The sequence below is a fragment of the Pollicipes pollicipes genome, unplaced genomic scaffold, assembly GCF_011947565.3.
Source record: "Pollicipes pollicipes isolate AB1234 unplaced genomic scaffold, Ppol_2.1 Scaffold_5724;HRSCAF=6776_pilon_pilon_pilon, whole genome shotgun sequence".
Lineage (NCBI taxonomy): Eukaryota > Metazoa > Arthropoda > Thecostraca > Pollicipedomorpha > Pollicipedidae > Pollicipes > Pollicipes pollicipes.
The window spans coordinates 39,238,279-39,251,025 of NW_023596746.1; the positions used below are offsets into that span (position 1 = coordinate 39,238,279).

General features: G+C 61.0%; 1 protein-coding gene across 1 annotated transcript; it reads right to left on the reverse strand.

Annotated features, from left to right (window-relative positions):
* Nucleotides 1-358: 358 nt before the first annotated feature.
* LOC119103028 (uncharacterized) lies at nt 359-2,416 on the reverse strand. The gene is made up of 4 exons (XM_037226478.1): nt 2,299-2,416; nt 1,736-1,968; nt 1,158-1,348; nt 359-576 (listed from the first exon to the last, which is right to left on the reverse strand). Exons 1-4 carry the CDS (start codon nt 2,414-2,416, stop codon nt 474-476), a joined length of 645 nt encoding a protein of 214 aa, XP_037082373.1. The 3' UTR covers nt 359-473.
* Between the last annotated feature and the right edge of the window lie 10,331 nt (nt 2,417-12,747).

Sequence of the window (12,747 nt, forward strand, 5' to 3'; positions counted from 1 at the left end):
CACGTGCTGGTCGGCCAGCGCCGCCAGCCGCACGCCCGACACCAGCTGCATGGCCAGGTCGGCCGCCGCCAGGTCCGCCTCTACGTCCTCCATCTGGAGAGTGCCACAACGCCGTCACCACCACGTTACATGCGGAGCAAGAGGCGACACCGGCGACCAACGGCTGGCACAAACAATGCCTTGGGACACCATTCCAACAGATGCCCAATGACCAATCAGGAAACAAGGACTGGGTACGGAGGGATCAAACTTGCCTCGTCCTTGCTGTACTCCAGGAGAAGCTTCCGCTCCTCGACGGGGTCGACAGCCATCAGCTGGCCCAGTACCGACATCTGTGCTCCTCCATGTAAACGAACATTCGCCCAATGTCCACTGGATCATCGGTGACGTCACGCACGACGGCGGCGCTCTCCGCCAGCCAGGCCGCCTGCTCGCCGCTCAGACACTGTGCCGTCACCAGTACGGGAATGACGTCACTGAGCGTGGAGGTGACGTCGCCATGGGGCCGGCCGACGGCGAGCAGCGCCTCCGAGAACTGTTGCCAACAGCTCAGGCCCCAGGGCCCGGTGGCAGCGTCTGCAAACAGAGGCCGGGACGCGGCCACATCAGCACACGTCGGATGCTAGTCACACCCGTCACCGAGTCAACGCCACCCCATGGCTCGGCGGGAGGGCCGTGGCCTTGTCAGCACGCGTCGGATGCTAGTCATACCCGTCACCGCGTCAACACCACCGGACGGCTCGGCGGGCGGGCCGCGGCCGTGTCAGCACGCGTCGGATGCTAGTCACACTCGTCACCGCGTCAACACCACCGCACGGCTCGACGGGCGGGCCGCGGCCACGTGTCCACGCGGCCAGCCGCATCGGCTGACGCATGACGGATAATGCTTAAATGCTGCACACACGTGGTGCTGCTGCGGTGCTGGACACGTGGTGCTGCTGCGGTGCTGGCCATGGTGTGCGCCTCGGACGCGCTCACCTGCAGTGGCGTGACGGCCGACGAGACACCTGCGCGCTCTATTCAATAATGCTACGCAGTCACTTTCTACAATATTCGGGACCAAACGAAAATGACACCGACCAATTCCGTCCCTTCCCCAGCACAGCTCCCATCCCGCTGGCAGCAGGGCCGGCTCTGGCCATGGGTGCCACCCCCACCTTGGACAGAAGCGGGCGTCGGCCAGGTCCGCGCCGTTGGTCCAGAGCAGCCGGCGCAGCGTCGCCATCTGCTGGCAGCGCTGCGCCACGCGGCCGATGGCCACCGAGTCCAGCAGCGATTCGGCCTCCGGGTCCCAGAGGTCGGCCGTCACCACGTGCGTCAGCTCGGCCGAGTACAGGCGCCGGTTCACCTGGCGCACGGCCGCGCCGCCGGAGGTCAGCCCGCCGACAACGCCACGCCCGCACATCGACAGACAGGCGAAACGCACTTCACGAGCTCACCAGCTGGCACCGCGGCAATGCAGATCGAACCACGGCAAAGGTCAGCTATTAGCTGTTACTGGTCAGCTAGTGGTTGTGCGGTAGAAACCGCGACGGCGCGAAGGTGCATCACTTCACGCGACATGTCTTAAGTTCTTCAAACATCACCACAGATTACATTCCTGTTCCGGCTGGCGTTCCAACAACGAAGCAAGCGACGTCAACGTAAAGCACTTCTCTGCCGTCAGTACCATCACCTAAACGGCCACCAGCGCCCGTCTGTTACTGACGGAACGGTCTGCTGCTAAAGCGCTGACCTGTTGTACGCCAGTCTGCTGCTGCTGCTGCTGCTGTTGCTCCTCCTCCTTCTCAGCCTCGCCGGTCAGCCAGTGATGGTGGCAGGGGTCGGAAGCTGTGCTGTGCAGATAGGCCGCCAGGAGGCTCGGCCGCAGCCGGGCCCGCAGCGCCGGCGGCGAGTCGGCTCCAGCGGCCGCCCGCCAGAGGGCGACGCTCAGCGGCGAGCGCAGGCTCAGCTCACCCAGCTCGGCCACTGCGCACGGCACGGCGACGGCATCAGGGGACATCCGGCGGCAGGAGGGGCACACGGCTGGATCCAGCAGCAGCAGTCATGTCCAACCCACGGCGGCGGCATGAGAGGACATCCCGGCGGCAGGAAGGGCACACGGACTGGATCCAGCAGCAGCAGAGGTCATGTCTAACTTACGGCGCCGGTAGCGGGACGGGGAGTCCATTTCCGAGGGCACCGAGGTCAGCAGGCCCCACCGCCGGGCGCCGCTCTCCCAGCCGAGACGGCGCCGGCAGCCAGCGGCCTCGCCCGGCCTCGCCGCGCCGTCCGTCGCTCAGCCGTCGCTGCACTCACCGAAGCCGGCAGTGGCCGGGTCCGGCTGCCCACCGGCAGCGGCCAACATAAGTGGCGCCTCCTTGCGGCGCAGCAGGACCTCCAGTAGCGGCGCAGCGGTTGAACCGGCGGCTCCCATGCCTCTGTCGGCGTCGGCTCCGGCGTCGGCTCCGGCTCCGGCTCCGGCCTCCGACTCCGGCTCCGGCTCTGGCTCCAGCACCGGCTCCGCGCCGGTCTCGGGAGCCTGCTCGCCGGCCGAGTTGAGCCGCAGCAGGCCGCGCCGACTCAGCAGGGCCGCGGCCGCCTGCAGGGCCATCTGGGCTGCGGGCGGGGGCGCGCGGTGGCTGTCAGACTGGCGCCGGACGGCTGTCAGGACGGCGCCGGACAGCTGTCAGACGGCGCCGGGACGGCTGCCCGGCGCCAACCGTGACGTCCGCAACGGCGCAAGTCTAGCGGCAAATCACTTGAGCGACTTTACGTGACGTGCGCGGCTTTCCCACGCTCGTGGGACGCACACCAGGTGCTGCGCCGACCTCCTTCAGCCGACGGGCCTGAAGTGTTACCAAAGGGTCCCGGAGCCGCAAAACACACACCTTAAAACGCTCGCCATACAGCACCAATGCTTATGAACGCATAATGCCTCGAGTATAGCGTCAATGGTTGAAGGACACAGGGCAGTGTTGCTATACAAGGGAATGTCAAAGTCTTGTTCTAACCCAGGGTGACCTCGGCGCCGTCGGGGTGACCTGCGGTGACCCTCGCGCGGTAGGGGTGACCCAGGAGCCTGGTGAGGTCATGGGCTACTGAGGCCGGAACGAGACAGCTTCATCAGGTACGTCCGGTTCGGTGGCGGCACGTGCGTCACAGCCGGCCGGTGACAGCGGGGGCGGGATGGCAGAGGCGGCGGTCCCGCAAACGGTGAGCAAGGAACACACATGCTCAGTCCGACACGCCGTCCGGACACGGGAGCAAACAGAACGAGCCAAGCAGAGCGGACGGAACTCATCCGACCAGCGGAGAGCGATCAGGCAGCAGCTGAAACCGATAACAGAGGCTGACGGCCCAGCCAGGTGACCTCTAAAACCGCGAGGCTCGGCATCGTGATCAGAATGATCACGAACGCGATAGAAACCAATGGCGAATTGTTAGGTCGATGCAAAATAAGAGCTTAAATCCAAATATACAAGAGCTATAGCAAGATATACGGGAGCTAAAACGAAATCATGAGTATGTAATTCTTCTGCTGACGGCGATCGACTTCGACATACCAAGAGTTCAGTATGATCAGTTTACTCGACAACATTTTTTAACCAGCATTGGTATAATGAAGATCCACCACTGTCGGCATAAGACCTCTGTACTCATCTTGCAAAAAGCGGCTCAAAACCTTTCTTGAGCGTACCACGAAATACAACAGCCGTCTTCATCAGATAAAGGATGTTGTCGATGTTCCCAAGCACCAGATGAATGATACAGATACAAAAATGCATTCCGCACGACAGGTATCCCGCCGCTTTGGTAACGCAAAGCACTTGGCAAAATAGCCAAGCAAAATACATGAAATGCTCCAGGTACTCGTCGCTGATTCTGATGCGTTTACACCTCGTCACGGGGTGTGCTAACATTGACTTAAAGTGCAACACGTGCAGCTAAATTGATTAGAATTAAAATTGTGACAAGATCAGTATGACGGAGACACTGGCAGCTGGAGACACGGAGACACTGGCAGCTGAGACACGGAGACACTGGCAGCTAGAGACACGGAGACACTGGCAGCTGGAGACACGAGACAATGACACAGTCAATAACTTACAAATAATGCTCAGTGACAACTAACCAGGTGATACAAGGTGCAGTGGAAGATAATCTTTCCAATTCTGCGAGGTGACAAGATGATTCAACACTCCGACACAAAAACACGACAAATTCAAATGGGGGTGTATCGGCTTATTCTGCATCGGCGGTGAACGCCATTTCCACCGGGGAAACTGAGACCCATAAATCGGGCGCTATCAACGGCGTAGACCAACACGCTTCCATCACCTACTTCATCTGGTCCGGACTTTATAGGAGTTCTTGACAAAGAATAGCAAGGGAGCCTGTCAGAGCTCCACAAAGAAGGCGGCGACACTAAAAATGTTGCGATAAAGTCGCAAAAGAGAGCGAAGCCGAAAATATCCCTGCTCACAGCCCACGATGATTCAGGGGATGATAAACATCCAACGGGGAATGGGGCGACCAGGAGCACGTGCTGCCAAATTTACGGCTGCAATAGAACATCTTGGACATCACGAACAAGGCCACACATTCTTCCAAATAGACAATGAGGAAACGGAGAAGCACGGGACTGGAGCCCCTGTATTCGGTCAGCAGCCGCCCACTGCAGCATCTCGTCGCCGTAGCAGAATATACCCCTTAAACGCCAGTGTTGCGACCATTAAACTTTCGGTATCTGAGTCAAGGCATGTAGCGAGAGCAACCACCACTCAGATTCCAAATAGTCTGGAACATAACCACTAGAAGTCGAGTGTTTGACTCACTCAAAAATGTTAAAAATGCTAAATGCAATTCAAAAATGTTAAACAGCACTTGCATTCACTCCACCTTCTGCGCCATCTGTGTACAGGAAGACCCATTAAAACTACCGCTTATCCACGGTCTCCGACGCAGCGCGGATATGTGCGTCTTGGCACTATCCGTTGACAGCGCGAACAGGACGCCGCCGACGCCGACGCCGGCGTCCGTGGGGCCGCAAGATGCATTACCGTCCATGAACTCTAGCATCCGACGGCCGGCAGGGAATTCCTTTCTGAGTCAGTCCGAGCTGCTCCGACAGCGCGCTTCGCACCAGGAACTCACCGGAAGCCCAAACAGGACAGAGCGCTCAATACAAAACTGGCCAGCGACAGCGGCGGGCATCCGGTGCGCGCGACCTTTGGGAAGCCCGCCTCCAAAGGTCAGCTAGCGGGGCAACCGGCGGCTGCCCAGGTCAGCGGGAGCAGGCCCAACCTCCACCGGACGCCACAGCCGACCGGAGGGGCTCAGCGGCCCGCACGCGACACGCCACCGGCCGGTCCGCGGCGCCAGGTGTGTTTCAGCGACAGCCAACAGCCATAGATACGGGCCGAAACCCGCTCACGCGAGCCGCCCGTACCGGAGCGGCGCGCCCTTAGCCGTGGCTCAGCCGGGCCCCCGTCACCCGTCACTGGAGTGGTGCGCCCTCAGCCAGGGCTCAGCCGGGCCCCCGTCATCCGTCCACCGGAGCGGCGCGCCCCAATCCGGGGCTCAGCCGGGCCCCCGTCATCCGTCACCGGAGCGGCGCGCCCCAAGCCGGACTCAGCCGGGCCCCCGTCACCCGGTCCCGGAGCGGCGCATCCTCAGCCGGGAGCTCAGCCGGAGCTCAGCCGAGCCCCTGTCACCCGTCACCGGAGCGGCGCACCCCAAGCCGGGACTCAGCCGGGCCCCGTCACCCAGTCCCAGAGCGGCGCATCCTCAGCCGGAGCTCAGCCGGAGCTCAGCCGAGCCCCTGTCACCCGTCACCGGAGCGGCGCACCCCAAGCCGGGACTCAGCCGGGCCCCCGTCACCCGGTCCCGGAGCGGCGCACCCTCAGCCGTCAGCGGCGCGGCTTAGCCAGCCGGCCGCTTCCGGCGGCGAAGCTCCCGGAGGGTGCCAAGTTGGCACGCTGTTTACCCAGCGCGAAGTTCGGCGGGGTAACGAGATTCTGGCGCTGTTTTCGCCGGCGGCACGGGCCGCCGCGCGCTCGCCTGGAGTTGGTGCGGCACTCAGTGGTCCCTCGGGGGGAGTGTGCGCACTGGGCCGGCTGGCTTAGCGCGCCACGCAAGGGACAACGGCAGCCGAGAAGTGCATGGGGATCACCCCGCCGGCGTCCGAGAAGTGGGGCGCCGAACATGGAGCGGGTCAACACCTCCACGCGTCTGGAGGGTTGGTGTGCCGACGACGGTCCCCTTTCGCCGACCGCGCATCGAACCGACCGCTGCCAGCATACGCTTCGACAGCGATAAGCCAGTCTCGATTCCAAATGAGGTCAATATTTTGCAAACGCAGGCAGGATTGACCAATACGAACGGCCAAACTATGATGCCGGTCCGCTTAAGAAAAGGAGACACCCAAATCCCGGACGGCTATACTGGTTCTGCACAGCCCGCCACTAACGTCTGACGGTGAGTGCTGCCCAGTCTGTACCGTGCGCCGAAGCCCCAGCACGGGCCACGTGTATGCCTCTGGTTCGCCAGAGCTGGCAGCTGACAGCTTCGTCAGCAGTTGGGCGCCGAGAGGCTGGCCTGAGAGCTGTGGCCCAGCGGCCACCGCGGTCAGCTCAGCCCAACGCGAAAGCAGCGACGGCCGAGTGACACCGCCTCGACGGAGGGGTCAGACTCCTGGGAGCCGTTGGCCGTGCAGGTGCTGGCCGGCGCACGGTCCCGGCTCGCCGACAGTCAGGGTCACGGACGTGGCCAGCGTGACGGAGCGGCGCAGACGGGGAGCCGGCCGCGAGGCTTCCCGTGCCTCGGGCAGATCTAACACAACTCCATCAAGAGTCCATCCAAAGAAACGTGCTCTCTCACAACGGCAATCTAATCGCGGAAAGATCCAGCGACGGACGAGAGTGGATCCGGCCAAAAAGCTGACACATCCGCCGCCGTAATGGAGAACCTCTGAGGCAGCAGGATAAATTGGACGATTAAACGCGGCCAGTGACAGATGGTCCCGTCATAAATGTGAGCACTCGCCACGGGCAACGGCACGACGCAAACAGGACATATTAGCCGCGCCGAACGGGTTCGTTTGTTCGCCCCCCGTGCTTGGCCGGCACATGGTCGCCCGGCAGGGCTCAGATCTCAATTGGCGCGAAAGGCCGGGCCAAATAACTTCTACAAGTCTCACCGAAGGTGAGCTAGAATCAGAGCCATTACCTGGGTCCGATAGACCCTTAGCTCTCTCTACACTTACGAAGAAACATCGGACTAATTGATGGCTTTGGAACTTCGATAGTGAATTGCAAGACCTTTTGAACGCCTCATTTCTGACACCCATGCACGGCTGGGCGTGTGTTAGGCACAAAATCCTTTGCAAGAAGCTGTACAGGAATGTTTACAACTTCTTTCGTCCGATCGTGCCTCCGAAATGGATGTTCGAACAGCCGAGGAGTACCAGCCGACGCCATCAAATTGCAGCCGTTGTGGCTGAACGGATATAAAAACGACAAACAACAGGCTTCCTACCACATAAAAATAACATATCAAGCCACCGACCAGCAAACACATTAAACATTACGAGACAGCGTGCCGGGAGAGTCAACACCGTTCACCGCCCTGCCGACCAGGAACAACAGGCACACATGTGGACACTTCACTGCAAACTGGCTGATGGAACCGGCCGTTGGACTGTGCTGGAAGCTGTGTGAATGACTGCTGGAAGAGGAGCTAAATCGGATACGACAGCTCAACACTGCACGGGGACCACCCGGGAGACTTGGCCAATAACTGGACAGCGTACTGAGACCTGCCCAAAAAGACACTGGACAGGGACTGGGGGGTAAGACACCATCAACATACAGGACGGCACCCTGCCTCAATCCTGCATCTTGACACTGGGGGCACGACTGGGACACCCCAATAATACACAAAAGGTGGGCCAGCATAAACCGGGCACCGAGTTGAGCACAACACATACTCAGATGGTAGCAGGGATCCCGCCTGCGGACCGTGTTTTTCGTTTCCCCGAACTCCGGCCATGCCGCTGGTTAGCAGCAGCACGCTGCGCCGGCAGCCGCAGCGACAGCAGAGCTGACATTTGCCAGACCACTCCGGGCAACTAAGAGCCATTCAACCTTGCTCCCCGGCGCCGGCTACAGGACACTAGGCTGTGCGCAGCGCGTAGCTAGGTCGACAAGTCAAACACGCCTGAACAAAACCTTCCTGGACGTTTTCATTTTCAACATATTACAGAAGACATCGTTTAGAAGTTGTATTTCTGAGGCGGGATGAACGGAACCCATGCTTGCCCGTGGACGACTTCTCTCACATCCGACCGCCCCAGGTGAGCGTGCGGGTTCACTGGCACCCCGCATCAATACCGCCGAAGCCCGTCACTGACGCCCCGCTGGCGGAGTGTCGGACACGCGGGCCAATGCGTAGCGACTGTGCCGGTTCACGGCCGGGAAACCACGCGTTTGCGTGGCTCGTCTTTGACAGCGATCTGTCGACTGGCCAGGATGGCCCGACTGAAACAGCCGCATCCGTACCGCAACATTGAGCGGTGCGCTAAAATCTTCGACAAAAATTGATCCTTTCATATTTTTTAGCTTGATGATATGATGGCTGTGAGCGGTCTTCTTTACTATGAACACTATCTGGAGACATCTGAACCGAATTGAGCGAACTTCCTCTACTGGGATGGTAAGGCCACGATCTTTGTAAAGAGCTACGGCTTGCAAGGGCTTCAATTCTAAAGAAGCCATCACTGCAACAGGCACACCGTCCGCTCCGCTTTCTGTCCGCTTTGGTCACAAACCGAACACGCCCCTGAAACCATATGTGCCACGTCGCTGACGAAGTGGTACATCCGCATCAGACCATTGAATGATCACGCGTTCCTAAAATAGCGATACATCAGCATAACGAAGCAGAAACTCTTCACACGTGATATGGCAGCACACACAAAATGGTCAACATACCAAGCATGGAACATTCTAGGTCTCTTTTTGAACACCAAAATTACATCGCGCTTAGAGTCCGATGGCAGGCCCCTCTCCCTTTCACATCAGAAATTACTTCCACCGCAGCGTGCGTTCCCATCAGCGAGCTCAGCCCGCCCCCCCCCCCCTGACATACCCCTCCTCAGAGCAGGACCGTGTCGAGGCCCTCGCGCGATGCTGTTCGTCACCGCCGCGCCCGATCGGGCTGCATTCAGCGCCGCGACCCCTCCCCTCCCCAGCTGAGCTGCTAACATACCCACGCCGAGGAAGCGCCGCCGCGTCGCCGGCCGCTGGGTAGCGAGCAAAGTCGAGGCGAATCGGCCGGCTCGCGGTGCGGCCGCCGCCGACGCAATCTGCATCCGCTCAGCGGCGCGCCCGAACCGCCTGTCTCCCATACACACGGCGGCGCGACAAGCTGCCGCCCGCCGGCAGGGCGCCGCCGGGCCGCGTCGGGCCGCACCGCAAATTAAGTGTGTCATTTGCCGACTTCGTTAGAGCGAGCGGAGAGGACGAATGCGAGAACAATTAGCTAGATGCTTCTGGGAGGCTTAATGGTGTCGGTGTCGGTGCGCGACGGTGTCGTCTGCAGAGTAAGCAGATCCCAGGCCGATTGGGGGCGGCAAGCGGCGCCACACTGACCTTGCTCCGAGTAGCGGTGTCGTGTGCAGCAGCGTTGTGGTGGATAGCATCGGTCAGCCGGCGGCGCAGTTTGGCGGTGCCGGCTGAGGTCAGCAGGCGGCGCAGCAGGGCCGGCGCGTCCGGCCGGCGGGCAGTCCGTCGGCCGCGAGAACAGGTACGGCTCACAGCGCCCAGGACACGCTGCCGATGGCGACACAGCGCACTCAGCTTACAGCGCGCTGGCGACGGCAGCACGGCCCTGACAGCCTGACCGCAATGTGCCGACAGATAACCACGCCACACCAGACAGCTAACCACACGACACCGACAGCTAAGCGCGCGGCGCCGACAGCTCACACAGCGCCGACAGCTAACACCACGGCGCCGACAGCTCACTACACCCGCCGACAGCTAACACCACGGTGCCAACAGCTCACACAAGCGCCCACAGCTAACACCACGACGCCGAAAGCTAACCGCACGCGTCTGCAGATAACCACACGGAGCCGACAGCTAATCGCACGGCGCCGACAATTTAGCCGCACGGCACCGACAGCGACTGGCGCAGTACGTGAGCGCCTCGAGAATTGAAGCCCACCGGCAACCCAGCCAGGAAGTACTAGTTTGTCCGTCGGGAACGCAGTACTAGGAATGACACTGCGCACAATAGGTCCAACAAAGATAGAGCCAACTCGTCCTTTCCGGCCGGTAGACGCCGATCATGCTAAAAGCGGGTCCGTGCCAACAGCATCACCACCTGCGATAGACGCAATATTCATGGCATTAGATCATTTACAGGCACAGCGTTTAATTAAAATGTCAGTCTGGCAAGCTAGCCGACCGCAAACTCTATCACCAAAGTGCGGCACAGACGCATTACGTCGTAACGTAAAACCGGGATCTCCGTCGATGAGCGGTAGTACCGTAAACAGCCAGCCTCGTATCAAATCTCCCCGGGGTCCAGCGTGATTAGACAACACATGAGACGTTGGGCAGCCATGACAACCGAACTTCGTACAAACACGTCGAACTTGCGAAGCGACAAGTTATAATGGGCTATCGAAGGGTGCGCCAGCTTTTGCAAGCGACGGGAGCAATTTGGCGATCCAACTCGTCGATCAATGCGAGCGAGATGCTCCATACACGGAAGCACGATAATCCATACACGGCTTGGGAATAGGAACGAATACTGCAGGCAACCGCGGTGCTGGCAGAAATGCATGGGACCTGGCAAGAGTTGGCGAAGGGTGAAAACGCTGGACCGCAATGGCACATGATTCAAGACGGTGCAACCGGGTGGCTGAGCTATGGCTGATGGGCTGCAAGGTCGTAAAGCAAAAAAAAAGGCGCTTACGGGAAACGAAACCTACGCAGTTAATGGGCTCCATCGGCAAAAGACATGCACGCCCGGCCTGGCGGCGCCCTACCGGCAGAGGTCGTGCAGAGGGCGGGCCGTCGCCGGGTCGGCGAAGGGCCGCGGGCCGGGGCAAGCTCTCCGCCACCCGGCCGGCGAACAGCACCGCGTGGCTGACCTCGGCGCCGACCAGCTCGTCCAGACGGGCGCACAGGCCCCGCAGCTCGCTGTGGTCAGAGGTCGGGTTAGGTGGCCAGGCGCCGATCCGGCCCAGCAGCAGGCCAGCCGCTCGCTCGCTGCAGATGTTCGCCTCAGGGGCGTCCAGTCCCTGCTACGCGTGACCGAGGGCCGCTCCCACATATGACCGCAAAACCGGAACACGCACGATGGCACACGGAGTATGCATCAACAGGGAAATGCTTTCAAGTCCTCCATGCCATTCCATTCACAAACATCAAAAGGCACCTAGCGCGATAAAACAGGGCTAGAAAAAACGCCCAGTAAAGGGGCTCAGGAAAACGAAATGTCAAACACAAACATGATCTGAGGCCTCTCTGACCTGCTCGGGCCTGTATCGGTCGTCAGCTCCGCCAGCTCTGCCAGCAGCCGCTGCCGCGCCCAGCGCCAGTGCAGCACCAGCAGTGCCATCCAGTCAGCCAGCTGGTCGGGCGCTGGCCGCCGGTCACAGACGGCCCGCAGCCGGCGGCGCCAGGGCGCAGCGGCGCGCCAGCGGACCAGCGCGCCGGCGGCGGCGCTGGCTCGGCCGTCAGCGCTGCCGCCAGCGCCAGGTCCAGCTGGCGCAGCAGCGGTGCCAGCAGCGGCACGCAGGGGTGCGGCAGGGCGCGCTTCGAGACGAGGCCTGGCGACAAGGCAGCCTCAGCAGGCGTCGCGAACGGCCGGGGCACGCTCACTCTGGCGCCCGGGCGTGCGGTGATAGGACGATAAGTCGAACAGTGGTCAGACTTAAAGCCAAGAGCCGACAAGACGCGGTTATCAAGAGAACCTCAATCGCAGTGCATCTGCAATCGATACCGGAACTTTTGCACAAGTCTGCCAGCTTCCTTGCCCAAGTACTGCTTGTGCTCACGCGTGCTCGAGTACAGCTGAAGCATGCTTACCACCGCCATTGAGCTCTTACTCAAGCCGACATTTTGTTGTACACTGCTGAGTATCCCCACCATTCGGAGCGCCCCAGGCACTCTGAACACAGCGCCAACGTTACCTCAGCATGACTAAACGTCAAGCAAAATTAGGGTGCACTTCGTCAAATCACAAAATAAATATGCTGCAACGAATGTTCAGCTGCCCGGTATCATCTGAGTTAACGTTAGCAAGGTTTTGGTTACTCGCAATGCCAGAAACAGCGTTCCCAACCGGGACGCCACAAACAGCATGGACGGCGAGACCGACAGCTCTTTCCGACCCAACCTCGCCGGAGCCGAGTACGAATAGAGGCGGACCCCATGCCTAACCTTTCTCGAAGGCCAGCGAGAGAGCATAGACGGAGGCCTGCTTCCACGCCCTCCTTATCGGCGGCGCGGTCCAGCAGACATGGTCCGACTCTTCCAGCAGGGCCCGCCTCCAGGCGCAGGCGCAGCAGCAGGCGGCGGCCAGCAGGCGTCGGCGTCCAGCGGCTTCCGGCGGCCGCTCCCGGCTGGCCAGCACGGCCCGCGCGTCCACCGTCGCCAGCTGCAGCAGCGCCGGCTGGCCGGAGCTGGCGGCGCGCGCTGGCGGACCGGGCGCGTGTCAGGGCGCTGCCGGAGACGGTCGGCCCGCCGCGCC